This window comes from Apteryx rowi, unplaced genomic scaffold, assembly GCF_003343035.1.
Source record: "Apteryx rowi isolate R43461 unplaced genomic scaffold, aptRow1 scaffold_10, whole genome shotgun sequence".
NCBI classification, from domain to species: Eukaryota; Metazoa; Chordata; class Aves; order Apterygiformes; family Apterygidae; genus Apteryx; species Apteryx rowi.
In genome coordinates, this window is record NW_020447197.1 from 3572858 (window position 1) to 3589535 (window position 16678).

The 16678-nt window shown below is 37.8% G+C and overlaps 1 protein-coding gene across 7 annotated transcripts in view; it reads right to left on the bottom strand.

The window, feature by feature from the left end:
• Nucleotides 1–510: 510 nt before the first annotated feature.
• ECT2 (epithelial cell transforming 2) overlaps nt 511–16678 on the bottom strand; it is a 28902-nt gene continuing 12734 nt past the window's right edge. For 2 of the 7 annotated variants that reach the window (XM_026061930.1, XM_026061968.1), the window contains 10 exons: nt 16061–16171; nt 14968–15064; nt 13821–13902; nt 12672–12750; nt 12367–12486; nt 10153–10291; nt 9093–9247; nt 7007–7114; nt 5757–5903; nt 511–2141 (listed from right to left, as the gene is read on the bottom strand). In XM_026061930.1, coding sequence (XP_025917715.1) covers nt 2052–2141; nt 5757–5903; nt 7007–7114; nt 9093–9247; nt 10153–10291; nt 12367–12486; nt 12672–12750; nt 13821–13902; nt 14968–15064; nt 16061–16171 — 1128 coding nt within the window. In that variant the 3' untranslated portion in view covers nt 511–2051. Of the gene's footprint in view, nt 2142–5048; nt 5433–5756; nt 6465–7006; nt 7132–9092; nt 9248–10152; nt 10292–12366; nt 12487–12671; nt 12751–13820; nt 13903–14967; nt 15065–16060; nt 16172–16678 lie in introns of those variants that run through there. The other 5 variants (XR_003252888.1, XM_026061943.1, XM_026061952.1 and 2 more) reach the window with 5 other exon arrangements.

A 16678-nucleotide genomic window follows, 5' to 3' on the forward strand; every position in this document is an offset into this window, starting at 1 on the left:
AAAAAAAAAAAAAAAGGAAAAAGCAGCAAGCTACCACACACTCAACTAGTTTACTTCTCCAAACTGTCACTTCATTTTTGGGTTATGTACCTATTGGAGTTCGCTGAACCAGTTCAAATATCATCATAGCAATTTATTCGTATTTTGAAATGAGAACAGTCTTCCCAGTAGTTTGTTTAGTTAGGACTACGTTTCAGAAGACTAACAGCAGCACCACCTCCTATATTCACACACTAACCAAATGAAGTGTTATAATGCAGAAGTGTTCTCGCAGCACAAGAAGAGTCATTTAGAACTTATGCCAAAAGTGAGTGCATCTACAATTATGTCGTGGAAAAGGGTATTAGAAGTTAAACAGAAGCTTGAAAGAAGTTGGATTAGTCAGAGAAAAAAATTTTTGCAAGAACCTGTTTATCCTGGAGTTTATCAGGTTCCAAAAAATAAATAAATAAAATTCAACAGCTCTAGTTGATTTTTCAGCATAATATTTATTAAATGATTTATTTCCTACAGCCACTTGGTGGTTCCTTAGTGGATAAACTTCAGTGCATATTTAATTTGGATGTTTGCTTCGAGTGGATAAGGACAAACCACCCCCCCCCACACACACACGGATCCATATTTTTGTGGGGGTTGGGGCAGAGKGAGGCAAGGAGAAGGGGAGGGGAATGGTGCACATAAAAAGAACAATGGTCAGTTTTGGTAGATTTTGTCTGCTAATTAATATATTACTAGCTATAGCTATAGGACTAGCCAGAATACAACATTTTTTATGAAGGAAAAAAAAAGGACTTTTATAAAAGTCTGTTTAGCAAAACCATAAGCAGTGTTATTTTAAACAGTTTATTTATTTACATTGCTTGGATTGGCAAAAAAAGCTATATAAAAAACAGTTAACAGACAAAATATGACACACTGGGAAGCATCACTAATTACATATAGACATAAGACAGCATTGCGGTGGTTAAAAAAAAGAAAAAAAAAGAAACAGAAGYTGAGAACTCCTAATACAAACAGACAGTTAAACCGTTAATGAAATGCAGAAATATACATATTTAGATGGTTCCTGAGATGGTGTTGGATCATAGCGGCTGTTGAGAGGAGATGAAAKAAAAATATTGGTGTGAATGAAGACACTAATATATGAGCAACTCGRGTAAAAGCCTTAGTAGTACTATACCTAAAATTTAACACACCAAACCCAGGCCCTCAAGTTTCAACTCCACACCAACAATCTCTTGTATTAAATAAAGAACTGTTAACTAAGTATTTGGAAGTTCCCTTTAGTTACGGCTGTTTGGGGCAGGGGGGGAACACAAACAARACACAACAACACAGAGCATAATTATTTTTCTTGGACTTCCACTTCAAAGAATTGAATTGTCCTGAATCACTTCGGGTGGTCAAAGCTAGTCCTGGCCTTTAAACTTACTGTTCCAATAAACCTACATAACTTACCACTGTGTTACAGTGAGACTGCAGAAGACCATAATCGAGTCACTCAGATAAGAATCTATTTCTTTATAAACAGCCACATTTACAAAATATCTGGAATAAGCAGCTGTATAACAGGTCAACTGTCATACTTAAAAGGTCATGTACTTCACAACACATCTCCACTGAAGACATCAACAGCTCGGGTATTAGTTTAGAGCGCTCAGCCAACAGATGAAGTAAGGCAAGCATAAAAGAGTCATCCAAAACAGTGGTATGTTACATGACCATCATCTTCATTTCAAAATCTGACAAACTAGTTTATTGCCTAGAGGGGACAGTTTTTAATGAAAGAAAATGCTTCCATTATGCTGGTGAGAAAATAGATTTGTGCAAGAGAACTTTATGTCTTAAAGACCAAGTCGCTTGTTCCACTGATTAGCTGATCTGCTTCAAAATGTCTAAAAACCCCTTGTGATTAACTTAGTGTTATCTAATATTTTGCTAATTATTGCTAAGTGCTAATGACTAAGGTACCATTAATGTCAGTAACAGGTCATTTGAACAGCCAGCTGCTTGTCAGTCACTACAATATGGCATTGTATTTTAAAACTGCTTCATATCAAGTGGGTTGTTGATCGGCTTAATGTGTGACTCCTTTTTTCAAAAATTGAAGGAAGGCTGACCAAGGAAGGAGAAGGAACACCCTGTTGGGGAAAAAATAAAGTTATTTGGTCATATATTATCAGTGTCAATAGTGCAGTAGTCATCCCTCAAACTTGAGGCATAGTATACAGAAYGTATCAGTACAGAAGAAATTTAAGATTGGCAACTTTTGAAATTAATGATTCAGCATTTCTGAATTTTGAACAGCACCAAACCAGTAGAATGCATAGATTCAAAAATTTTAAAGAAAGATTTTCCTTGTGATCAGTCTGTTGAGAAAGATGCAGAATGCAAGAATGTTTTTGAAAAGTAGCCGTTAATTAGACACTAATGCCCATCTTGCATCATACTTTTTGCAATAATAGTCTCCTTCCATATTTAAGGCAAGGTATATTACAATAATTTCTTAGAGAAACAGAGCTCCCCTCAGATCCTGCAAGCTTCTGTATTCTTACYAGATTTGAGCCCCAAATTAGATGCTGAACACGTGTCTTCTTGGCAACACAAAGTGATAGACTACATCACAACAACTTGTCAAAAGCTTGCCTTAGCTGTGCCTATCTAGGTTAGGAAACCAGGCAAAAGGCTGACTTTTCTAATGCRAGGAGTATGGGCTGCTTCTGGGACTTACAATTACAGTGAAACTAATGCATCAGTGTGAAKCCTTAAACATTAACCTCTTGGAACCAACTCAAATTTTATATTCATTTTACATTAGTTCTTAAAGTACTTTAACAAGCAATCTTCTGTTGCTCTTTATACTACAGCCAAGCTTTTCCAAGTATAAACAGGTCATGGCAGTTAGGTAGCTTGCTGCACCTGCGTGCTTGAAGAACCTGTTAAATAGGGATATTCTGAGCAGGAAAGGGTATGCTGCTTCACCATGAACTCTAGTATCTGTTTATGGCATCTTTTATTTGCAGTCATTAGGCAATATTTCAAAGTTAAATCCTAAACTTCTCTTTATATAGCAGTTCTTATTAGACTCAAGTACTGCACAGAGGTGATTTTTTCCTTTACAGAGAGGGGAACAAGTTGTTAAAACATAGGTGAAACCAGTTGCTCAAGACCACCCAACAATCAAGACTTTAAAGTTCTGAGAACTCAGGCCAGCGAGAGAGACTGCAGCTTGGACACAAAGAACACCACCATACTTTGTTGTTTGCACTGAACTGAAACAAAAAGTAATTCAATCATGTAGAAATGAATTAAGAAAAAAACTTGCAAAGAAACTAAAGAAAAATATCTGTGAAAGAATTCATTTTCCACTCTGAACCACAAATAGCACCAGACCAATCATATGAGTATTGACTCCAACCCTGTGCACTAGAACAAGTCAAAGGAAAACCCAACACCAATTAACACATTGTTGATTCTATGTTTTCTATAATTGTACCATTTTGTCTTTGTTCATGCTACTTAGGATGTTTTATGCTCACTTCATGCAACGTGGACATTAATGGTCAGGATTTGGTGTATGGCATTTTTCAGCACCAAATTGATTATCATCTCTTGCATCACCACAAGTGGTAGTCCTAAYAGGGGTAGAACACGATCTGCCAAAGGCATGACCATTTAAGCTTTCCAAGTTGGAAGAGGGGTTTTTTTGTTTGTTTGTTTGCATTTTTTTTTTCTTTCTACAGCACTTGGAAGACAAACATTTGGAGAACCAGGATACAGCACAGGTCAAAGCCTGGAGTTTGGAGAGCTCCTATCAACAGATTTGGAGCAATGAACATTAACCAGACAYTTGACAGATCCATTTAGGCTGCATGTAGAAGATGAACAAGCAATCTACAATTAGGAAGAGGTACAACAGTTGATTTAAACAAGGAAACAACCAGGACACCTAAGGTCAACTGGTATTTTTGCTCTACAGTTCTTCTACAATTGGGGAGGGGGAGGGGCAGCAGCAGGGGAGACAAAGAAAAAAACAAAACCAAAAAAAAAACCCAAAACAAACCACACACACCACACAAGCGTGTGCCAGGATATTATTTAAACAGAACAATTTGTCTGAATAACAACTTTGACCCTCTCAATGGACTCACTCAGGCAGGTTTCTTACAGCTTTAGTTTCTTACTCAAGACTGAATTAATTCTCCAGCTTGAAGGGCTGAAATCCAAGCCTCACTTTTTCCCCATGGAAACTAATATACATGCTTATTACACTTAAGTCTTGAACCCATTCCCATTTCTTGTTTATTACGCATTATAATGGCCTGTACATAATGTGTAAAACTGCAGGGTTTTGAAAATATATTTCTACTCTGACCCAATCTTATGATTCAATCAAAAGTGGTTTTATGAAAGTTCAGTAGAGTGGGACAGTGCGAGTGTGTGTTGGGACACTCTCTCACACACACACACACACACACACTCACACCCATCAATACACGCCCTGCTGCTAAGCTATAGCTTACTACCTCAGAGGCCCTCTAGGAATAATTTGTGAAATTTAATGGGAAAACAGTCTTTACTACCACCTCAGAGTACTTATCATTATGGGGAAAAAAGTACATAATAGGGTGGAGATGGGCAGGGGGAAGGTACAACTGGCATTTTCCTGAGATACAGATACAGTGCTGTATCAGAATGACGACAGAATAGTATGGTTCAAAAACAGTTGTCGGGAGAACTTTAACTGAAGAAGGAAAATTTCTAGAGAACTCGATTATAACCACTCACATAGTTGTTTGTTTGTTCTCCCCCCCACCCCCAAAGCCAGGGGATCTATTATGATACTTCTCTCATCCCCTATTATTAATTCATATTGCCCTCATGCCTGCCTCAATTGGGAGACCAGGGCAATATCTTTATTTTGTACAAATCTAAAAATGGCAACTTAAGCACACCAAATCATCTCTGTATTAAGGTACTGACATGTTAGGCAGTTAGAGAAAAATACACAGGACAAAGGCCCAAGAGCAAGATGTCCTACAAACTACAGGCTTAAGAATGTGTTTACTCAGCATACTGTTTACTCAAATACTAGGAGTGAAAGGGAGTAAGATGAAAAAAATCCCTCCAGATCTAGTCTACTATACTAGACTGTACTAGGAAATTGGGTTTGGGCAAATGTAGCAAAGAGCTGCAATCAGGAGCATGACACAGGAGAAGGACCGCAGTATGTAGAACAATATATTCTTTTATCAGATTTTCTTAAATGCATATAGAGGACATAATTCACTTGCCTTCTTCAAGATTCTTAGGCTGCAGCATCTAAATTTTTCTACCCTTTCTTCACAGTTTGTTCAGTGTCGTCTCACTACTTTAACTGATATTTTCACCACACTATTTGGAGTCTGTACACCACATTCATGTACATTGTCCTAAGATAAAAATCATGAATCACTTCAAGACTGCAGACTGGGAGCTTCTCACTTGCTCAGAAGAGAATACATATGTCTGACAAACTTCCAACTCCACTGTACAAGGTAATTCCTGGCTTCTAGTATTTAAAGCAGATTCTTCTGTATCTTCAGCATCTTAAACCTTCTCATTAAATGACACTACTCGAAATAACACATGTCTACAAATCTAGTTAAAAAAATTCACTGTGGATCTTAAGACTGTTAGAATAAGATCTGCATCAGGCATTAAAACAGTTGTGATCCTAAGGTTATTTATTTGGCCTGCACAGCCAAATCACTTACCGCTAATGATGATGTACTAGTCAGACGGCTGCCTATAAAACTCTCATTAGTTGAGCAGGGACTTCGCCCTTCTGTTGTACTATGTGTCATTAAAGCCCTTCGAAGAGCCCTCTTTGGTGTTTTGGTGAAAGAAAACGCTCTTGTAACCTAAGAAGTTTGATAAGCATTATTATACATTGACAAAAACCAAGCTACAATAACTACCACAATAGACTACTATTCAGACTTTGAACATTTGTAGGACAGGACCTGAGTCAGAAGCATTTGGTACCTCTTCCTTAATATGACCATATCAAAAACAAAATCATAATCCCTTGCAGGTTCTAATTTTAAGGCTCCCCCTCACCCCTTCTCTTCACGCTTCTGTCCAAATATGAAGATAACGTTTCAGAAGTCAAAATGAGGTTGGGTTTTGCAAAGTCAGGTCCCTTCCATGAGATTGCTCTCAGTTCAGTCTTCTGCAGCTTCCAGACTATAGCAGCCTCTACAGTTTTCTCTAAGAAATAGTATTATCATCTTGAACATAGTGAACCTTCTGCAAGGCTGCCAAGAAGGATGGGGAGCAGATTTCTTCCTTGCTGTGTCATACTCAGTCACCCCTTCTCACATCCATAAGCTTTAGTGGAACCTGACCCAGAGCACAGCGAAGGCAACAGAGCAGACAGGCAACCTTCCTCCAGGCAGACCCTTTCAGCAGAATAAGGCACACTGCTTTGGTCAGGTAGGCAAGAACAGATAAGCCATATGCAAAGGAGAGTATACTACCACAGACAGAGACCAACACTCAGCACTTTCTTCATGGCATTTTAGAAGTCTATGTCATTACCAAGGACAYGCACCGTCTACATCAGTCCTACCTTTGAAGATATTTAAAATTAGGTAATTGTGTGTAGTTTTAAGATTTTAATTCATTCCATATATTAAAAGCAGTTAGGACTGAGGTCAGTTTTATATTTAAAACATTCCAAATATTAAATTGAAAACAAGTTCTGTAACAGACTCTGAAACAACATATTAGTTATGACCATAATACATAACACTCAGGACTACATACATGTACTCAAACTATTCAGTCAAAATCCCAAACACTCCCCCCTGCTTTCTTTAAGGAGCTTATACTTAGAGTGTTAGCTCAGATTAAGTTTTTCCTGTCACTGCGTAAGTCTTGCAAAATGCCTGAAACAGGAACACTAGCACAGTTCTCTGACTACAGCAGGTTTTACTGAGAAATAGTCTTTGGAGTATCTTACCTTTTTTGACGTTTTCTTTATTGCTCTGGATGCCCTGCTCAATGTACTGTCCATATCTTTAGTGTTTACTTCAATTGAATCAGGATCAACCGTATAAATGAGATTTTCCTATAGACAAAGATCACCTTAATGGTCCACAAAAATGCCAGCTCTTGTCAAAATATCATTCTCTAGCTCATTAGCTCAAATTTAGAGGTTTTTAATTGTCATATTCCTCCATTGTTAACTCCTAATATACAGTTAAGCAGCTATTTGCTCTTGTGACATTTCACAAGATTAGCTACTGGTGCAGTCAGTTTATGGAAACACTTCATCCATCAGTTTTATGTTTGGTTTCACTCAGTTTCAAATGCAGGGTTGACCAAAATAAAGGTAATAGCTCTCAAGTGAGCCTGAGGGGTTTCATAACATATCCCTTTACCCCTCTAGCACACCTTTGATTCTTTCAAAATGAAAGCTTGATAGCTCCAGCTTGTCAAATATTACGGCTAAAACTTTCAGGTTAAGACCAGCAGATGTTTCAGAATACCCACAAGTTTTTCATGCCTCATTCTTAAAAYGCTAGCACGTCCAAAGCAATCTCTGGCTAGCTATTTACACAAAAGGGGGAGGGGGAAGGGGGGAAATAGAGGAAGCAATGGGGATGGGAGGTTGCTGGGAGCTTTTTTCAGTTTATTTTAAGAAAAGGTAGTTCACCTCAAAAATTGCTTTGAAATCATAAGCCTACAGGGGGAATGTATGGTTCTTCCTAGTATGGAACAAAGCAGCAGAGTTAAAGCCTTTACTGCCACCGTGTGGCAGTCAATTAACCTCTCYGGCTCTTGCATGATAACACAGACTTCTTGAAACATTGCTAAAAACTGGGGGACGGGGAGGGGGCATGCTTTAACTGAAGCTCAATTTAACATTTAAATCAGCAGTAAAGAAGTCAGACATAGCTGCTACAAAGAGGCAGTTACAAAAATTACAATTAGCAGGATTTAGCATACTATGTTACAATCTGTCAGCACGTGATTCTGAATGTGCCAGGGCAAGAGGGAATAGACGCACATATTATATAGAGACTAAATTTTTTTCAGAAAAAACATTTTCCACTCTTTTCTGTTGTTATACTTATTAGAATGGAGAGACTGAAAACAGGTGGTTGAGCCAGACTGAAGCAAATTAAAACTTCTGTATCCAATACTTTTCCCCCTTGGTATTTAAAAGGTGAAGGAAGAGCAAAAGGCCAAGCTTATTCATGAGTTCCTAGATGAGATCTAAACAAAATAAAACTAAGATGCTATCTTAACTACCTCTCTTAAAACGAGCATATGTTTAAAAACCCAGACAGACAAATATTGTACAGTAAGACTACAGAGTGGAACATAAAGCATTTCCATCTTAAACACAAGTTGTTTCAGCTGCATGTGCTGCACTTATATTCTGCAAATTTAGATGACCGATATACRTATATTCTAGGATAATTAAAACGTTAACTGAAAGTCTCTTGCCCTAATTGGAGGGGATCTATACCTCAGATAAGTAGTTTTCTGGCTGTGGAAAGCACATACTGAGCTTCTAAAATGTGTGGAGGCCAGTGCCTCCTTTATTTCCCTGTTTAAGGTTATAGGCCTCTGTTTATAGGAGGAAGATGCTTCATGTCTCTTGCATTAGGGTGCCCAGACAGATAAGGTGTAAAACAGAGTTCAACCCAATACAAAAAGAGATAAACCAAAATATGTAATTCTTAATGCTGGGAGGTACAATAAAACAGTGCAAGAAGCAAGCAGAAGGCAATTCTGTTTAGACCTGCTCTACTGAAGATCTGCAGTGCAGAGCTTAAATTATAAATAAACTTGTTTGTGGTAGGGGAGGGTGTGATTCCTGAATTCATTTTAAGTACTTATTAGCTTCTGCAGAAGCTAACTTTCAGCCCATTTCCTATTCCACTTTAACTACTCAGTTGCAGACAGGCTAGAGCAAAAGTTTTCTGCTCTACTTCTCCTGGAGCACGTCCACTATTAACAAGTTCTTTAGCTTCCTGCATTTCAAACAAAACAGCACAAAACATTTTCAGTCAATGACATGGTTCTAGAGCACTTACTGCATCTGCTTTACAAATTGTGTTAGCCACGTGCCGACACAATGTCTTCAACCAGTCTTCTTTAGGAGGTTCTTCAGCTGTCATCTGGAAACTGAGTAGCTTGTTGTTTTGTTCTGTAGGTGGTCGCACAACTAAGGCGAAAGCTTTGTGGCAATCTACAGTTTAAAAACATGTCAAGAAGTGAAGACAAAGAAGAATCAGATTTCATATAAACCTAGAAATAAAAATCTTTGGAAGAGTTATCCCTCCATCTGCCTGGTACTAGACATAGAGGCAACACAACGTGGTGCAAGGATTTGTCTTTATTTGCACAACAGCGCTACTGTCAGTGATACAACAGCTATGTGTTCTGTCTGCATCCTTCATGTATCAAGGGGCTGCAAACAACTGTTCAGGCAACTTTAATCACCAAATAGTTTGCATGCTATAGTTTGCAGACTAGTCAATCTTACTGGATTTAACAGTAGATGTCAATCTCATTTTTTAAGTCATGAAATGTCAGACAGATTATTTCTTTACTGACAGAGAACAAGGCGAGCAACATTTACCTATTTTGCAAGACAGGAATAAACAACAAGAAGTTGGTATTAAGTATGACATACTAAAGTACTCAAGTTACGATTTTATTGTTTAAATCCGACATATGTTGCTCCCTTGATAGTAGAAAATTAATCCACTGCTGATACTCCTCTATAGCAGGCACAGCTGAAGCATGCTGAACGCAGTCAAGAAAGAGAAATGAGACTGCACCACCTTCAATTCAGAAAAGATGCATCAGAAAAGCAATCCCATAAGAGAGAGTAGCTGACCTCTCCCAAGATTTTAGTGTACTCAGGCTCGTAACAATCAGTAAATGGTATGCTGTAACTGGTTCCCATCACATAAGTCTCAAAGTAAAACTAGGTATTATACTGCAACAAGAACAAAACAAAAACAGAATACACCCACACATGCAAAATACAATACAAATATACCTTAGCATTCTCTCCCATGACAGCAAACCTTCATCCTCCGAACTACAGTTTTCAATAACTATCATGGTACTTCAAAACATACAAACCTTCCGTCTCCCTGATGTCTAACACTTTCTTGATCTGGGAGAGAGGCATGAGAACAACATGCTTGAGACATGCAGGAGGCCTGGTGTGGCCATGGGGACTCTTGAAAGCACCAATAACTTTATGCCGTTTCCTTGCAATCTGCAGTTAAGCAGAAGACAAAGAGGTTAAAGTTAGAAGGTATATTGCTAATGCCTTGTTTCCCTTCTATCCTCTTATTTTTCAGTATATGGGAATGCATAGGAAGCCTTGCTACAGAGACACACTCTAAAGAGGTTACATTACCCTATCACATAAGTGTTCATTGAGCTCACTTACCTCACTGTTCACTACCTAAAGTCTTCAAGTGGCCCAACAGTACTTGTTACTTAGCATCAACACCCTCACCTCTACAAAGAGTCAGAGGCAAAGCAATTTTGCATCATAAACCTCAATTCTACCCTGTAGAACAAGGAAAGGCCCTTTGAAACCTACCACAAGGCAGTCTAGATTTAAACAGACAAGAGGAATGTCTACGCRCATGAACCAGTTTAGGCTGTGTTGTGTCCCAGAAGAACACTTTGCTCCTGTGCATACAGCCCTTTTTAATATAGGAAACAGCATGTGTTTTTCTGTGCAGGAATTACTGCAGGCTTTAACAAAAGCAGTACATTTTTTACAAAAGGATGTACTAACAGGAGCACAGTAATCCTATTCAGAAAGAACATGTGACAGTTGCATAACGTACAGCAGAGAGCATGATGTTCCAGAGAGGAATTCAGAACAAGCATCAAGAGATGATGACCCTAGGCTTGCCAGATGATAAGCATAGGATGAAGTTGAGCCAATTCACAGGACAGACCTGCCCTGAATATCTTTAAAAAAAAAAGTTGTTACATGCAAAATAGCCATTATTTTAAAAAATTACTTTTTGAACAGTACGCTGCAGCAGCAAATCAGACTGTTTTATTTATAATGGTATTGCATTCTCAATGGAATTACTCTCCTTCAAGTCAGTCAGTTACCAATGTAGACCTCTGTGGCAAGGAAGACTGGAACAATCACAACCAGGTGTCATGCAATAATTGTATCAAGTTGTGTGGGTTTTGCTTGGGTTGGGCAGCAGAGACCTGTTGGTCAGTTTTTACTTTACCATGGCTATCTTCCACAGCTTATATCTTATACAGGAGCTAAGCTGAGATGCTGTATTAAAAGCATATTCATTTTCCTTTCCTTCCTTTGGAAGGAATGGAAATCGCACCAATTTGACTCCCAGGAAGAGTTCATCACTAGTCAGAACAATAAGCTATTTTATCTTTAAGTTATGCTTAAATCACTGATTTCAGATTAGAGTGGTCTTTTACAAATCCCCAAAAGCATGTCCACCCAACGTTCTTTACTGCTGGAGACAATAGGTACTTTACCAGTGTCCTTCACAACCTCAATTTCTCCACTTAAGTCTCCAAAACCCAGTTAGATTACTCTTCCTCCCAGTTCTTCCTAACAGCAATTACTGGCATACTGCTGCTGCAGACATTTTATATGTRCTCTTCTATTATTTTTTGTAGTCTAAGTACAAGCAGATAGGCCTACCTCAGAGGCCCACTATCACATTACTTTTAATTTTACTCATATTAAATACAAATAAACCTTAAAAGGGCCAACCTGCTGCTGAGGCAGGGAATCCAACACTTTATCCACTGGTAGTATTCAAAGTGCAATTCAGATAAGCAGTTTAATACTTTGAGAATTAAATATTCTGCTCTAAACAGAGCAATAAAGCATACAGATACTTAATTTCTATTGCTCAGAGGAGAGTGGACACTAGCAAACAATGCAGAAATGCTACTCTTGCATTTACCTATGGAAAAAAGTTCAGTGACTGGCAAGACAAGCATCAGTCATCTATGATGCCAGTTTTCAAAACAACATATTAAAAGTACTAGTCTTATTTCCAGGAAGCAATGTTAATTCCCTTTTCTAGACAAAAATGCCTTTCATTGCTCTTCACTATCATTTTTTTGATCTGGCTGCAAAACAACCATCCAGAACTGACTAGCTACTCGTGTTCGCTTATACAATAGCTACCATAAAAGTAACATCAGCATGCATTGCACTATCAGATTGCCCTGACTTAATTATGCTTCACAATGCTTCTAAATTTTACTTGTTTGTATTGTTTAGCATCAAGCATTTTGTAATTCAATTCACAAGATGTACTTACATAGTAATCTTACCTCTAGACAATCATTAAACAGAAAGAGTGTGACCTGCTCTCCCCTGTCACAGAGGTCATCACCAAGCGCAACAGTTTCCAAACGCTGAACTAAGCTTCGGTGAGAGGACAAGAGATTGGCCTACATAATAGAAGCAAAAAAAGCTCATTAAGCATTTAATTCAAGGGATGAATTACCACTTGCAACTTAATACTGGAAATCTGTTTAAACAGTACCATTGCCTTTTAACCTTAAGTACTTCTGCAAAAGGAGCAAACTAGTGCTCAGTCATTTTACAGGTCCACAACTTCAGAGAATTTACTTACTGGGCATCCATCAACTTCATAGACAACATCAAAGATCTGCCTTTGTGCTTCTGTTTTTCTTTTGTCTTCATTAATGTGTCTGAAGGAAGCATATTATATTTATTTTCAGTATCAAGCAACAGTAAATGAATGCACTGTATTTAGGATGTATAAAATTAATGAAGTTGAACATTAAGAGATATAGTTCATACAGCAGTAATGGAAAATGCAAAAATCAACCACACTTGATCATTTAGGAAAAAAATGCCCAAATACCATATGCTAAGTATATAGGAAACTTCAGATCTAGAACAACACTCTTGYGCATGTTATCAGTAGCTAATATAATCAGTTGGTTAATACATAATTTTTACAGACAGATTTTGAACTAGGGACCAATCCAATACAGTTCTTTATATCCTGTAGTTTCCCTCAAGCCAGAGCTACAGCTCACTGAGCTCAAGGATCAAGTGCAAGTATAATTACTATATAAAAAAAAAAAGTTTTGTTGTTAAAATTAAACATTTGCCAAATAACAAAGGCTGTCTCATTGATGGAAGCATACGTTACACTTCAAAAGAAGTGAGACTTACCTAATTAGCTTAAAGCTAAAGCTATTTAACTGGCAGAGTGATGCCAGGAGTAGCTAAGACAGGACCACTAAAAAAGACTAATCTTCCACCAGCAGCACGTTCTCTCAGTGGAAACACACATATACCTCAAGATTTAAAGACCACATTTCTTCCACTATGGAAGGAACATATAGAAATAAAAGGGTTGGAACAGAACAGAGAAAATTCAAAAATTCAACTTCATGCTGAGGCAGGGAGTCAGCAGTTGTTCAGATAGAAGTACTGGATGACAACACCACAGACTCCTTTAAAAGCTCTGGTATAGAATGAGCATGACAGCAGCAAAAGGGAGACTGGTCTGGTAAAGCAGAGATATAGTTTAAACCTTTCATATTCTGTTTTCCCTCCATCCATTCTTTTGAAGGGGAATCCTGTAACAATCATGGTAGTCACCACACTCTGAAGAACATGTACAATTATGTATACTTACATGGAGACTAAATGTATGGCAACAATATGCTCCAAGTTAGAGCAATATAGAAAGAACTGATAAATCTATATGTATAGCAGTATGTTTCATAAAATGAATATCACTTACGTCATCACTTCCTTTAATGATTCAATAGCTCTCTCTAGAGTTACTTTGTCTGGGTTTTCTTCTGCTGTATGCTTCTTAAGATCTACAGTTTTAAGGAGAAGAATAGCATTATAAATTTTCAGGCCCTTAAAAACTAACGATCTTGAGAATATGGAAAAGTAAAAATAGGAAGACAGTTTGCTTTGAAGTTAACACAATTTCACACTTAAAAACCTATTTCATCCCCATGAATTACCACTGCAGCCCACTAAAGGTCAGTTTAGAGTATTCTTCAAAGTCACACACATGTTCAATTACTTATGCACAACTGTATGTGTAGGTTGATGCTGAACACTTTTTTTTATCCAGCCTCCAGATACAAGTTTAGCTGGATGTTAAGTGTACCATAATCAGCCAGTTAAGATGGCCCTCTATAGGCATTATTATCCACCGAGACTTACCTCAAAGTCAGCATTATCCCCAACACTATTCCTCCCTTTTCCCGCCCCACTCCCATCTCAAAAGAAACACAGAAAATTTCAGCTTAGGCCATAAAGCAAAGGAGATAACTGAAGAAATCACTGCTATCTTGGAGTTCAGACAGTCTTGATTAAGTGGTGAAGTAGACTAAGCAGCGATTGTCCATGCATCTCATTAGAAAATCCCCTCCCATACACACACCACTCAACTCCCAAACTATTCAAAGTCAACCAGACTATGTGCTGTTTTCCCTAAAGTGAGAAGATAGACATAGAAACCTTTTCCTAACTAAAACAAAAGGTGTTTTTAAGATTTTTTTTTAAATAGATAATCACTATTAGAGCAAGTGTTTCATACCAAGTGGGATACATGAAGTTCAAGCCTTGTCTCTAGCTAGCTGCATTTGAATTTAAATTATATTTATATTTGAAAAGACAAAGCTTATCAGAGCACACTTTTCCCCTACCTGCATGCTGCAGCCAAATATATGAACAACTGAAATTTAGCCAAAAGTATGTTTTATTCAGTAATTGGTCTTGTTGACTGCCACTTAGCACGATTAACACTCAGCATCAGACTTGCTTTAGTGAGGAAAGCCATTCCTAATTATGACAAAAGCAGCCATTTTCTTAGTTTTAACACCTTCATAGACAGACTAATGCAAAAATACACAATATCATTAGATTACCATTTAGAAGCAGAGCAACACTAGGCAGCCTCTGAACAGGACGGATAAGGAGTTCAGCTAGGCTTTGACGGCCACATTCTGGTTTAGCTTGGTTTATCTGTGGGAGAAGAAAGAGGAGAAAGGAAATAATTCTTATTTTTTCCAATGAAAAACAGGAGAAAAGTTGTTTTCCTTGAAACTAGTATTGTGTTAAAAATTTTGGGGAACTGCGCAACACAGATGCTCTTGATGCTCAGTCACTAACAGATCACGTTAAAAAACATGTTGTATTCAAATCTACACAGTATTTTTAGTATTTATCCCTTTATGTTCTCAGAATATCTAGTTTTAAATTGTCCATATTATCATCCCCTCACAGTCCATATTCCAGATGCTGATGCTAAGGTTTGGGGATGGGGAGCATTCTCATTCGCTTCCCCATCTTTTAGTTATCAGTATTTGGATGTAATCCCCTGTATCTCAGAAAAAAAGGAAGTGAAATTTGTCAGTTTGATTACCCCATTATTTGACAGACACTCGTCAGATACAAAAGAGGAGTTTAAGTCGTACTGCACTATTAATGAACTATACACATTAATAGATGAGATCATCTTTTTCCCTAGATCTCCACTGTTATGCTCCTATTCATTAGTCACAAGAATGTTGAGAGATTCTGCCCCCCTGAAACTTTACAGCTGATGAAGGTAAGTTAAGTTACTTTAAGAAATACAAGTCTTCTAAGCACATAGAGAGGAACCAATAAAAGAGAAGCAGCTCTAATTATCTTTACAGAAAAGTAAAGCATGTATTTGAGAGAGTATAATCAGAATCTACTTTTTCATTAATAGATTCATACAATCCAAATAGTTTGGAAGTTGCATAACGGGCAGGGGGGGACAGGGACGGGACCAATTGGACCTTTTAAGAAAGAAAAGTCTTCTGAAGAGCTTGAGGGATTGGAGTTCAAATCCCTTCCTTTTTCCATCTTGCCAATAGATGTTCACATTCCTCCAAGCTTTCTCAGTTCTACATTCTTCCACCTTTTGCGTTAAGTAGTTTACTTGGTGATGAGTCTCCACATTCTACTTAAAAACTTAGTTTCACAGACACTTACCTTTAGGAAGGCGTGAAACCTTGGCTTCTGTTTTTCACATCTTGTAATAGTTTCCTTGCTCATTTCAAAGAAATTCACAAATGGAGGGTATGTTTTCAACAAGTCTTTTGACTGAAAGATAAACAACTGTTATGTCTCTGCTTTACATATCATGTAGCATTGTCCATATATTAATATGCCCTGAGATATACAAAGCTACTCAAAGGCATAGTTTAATAAAAATAGTAATAAAAACATGCAAGCTCACAACACAAGCTAGATATTTTGCATGCCAGATGCCAAGATTTAATGTTGTTGATTAAACGTAGACAGCTCTAAAGAAAAAGTCAAGTACTTATGATGTGACAAAAATTGCTGAGCAGCTCTCAAGGAGAAGGCAGATCCTCACCTAGCAAGATATTTTTGGCAAGAATTTTGCAAGTTGCATACAGATATTTTCCCCATGGCATACTATCATCTTTGAAACATTAGGCCATCACAAGCAATGTTTAAGACAGAACTTTTGAAAGCAAAGCACCATTTGCCCCAATAGGATCAAGTCAGTGAAAGCACAAGAGGTCTAGCAGACATATCTTAAAATGCATTGCAGTCCCAGACCTAGTTTCCCTGTCCTGCACA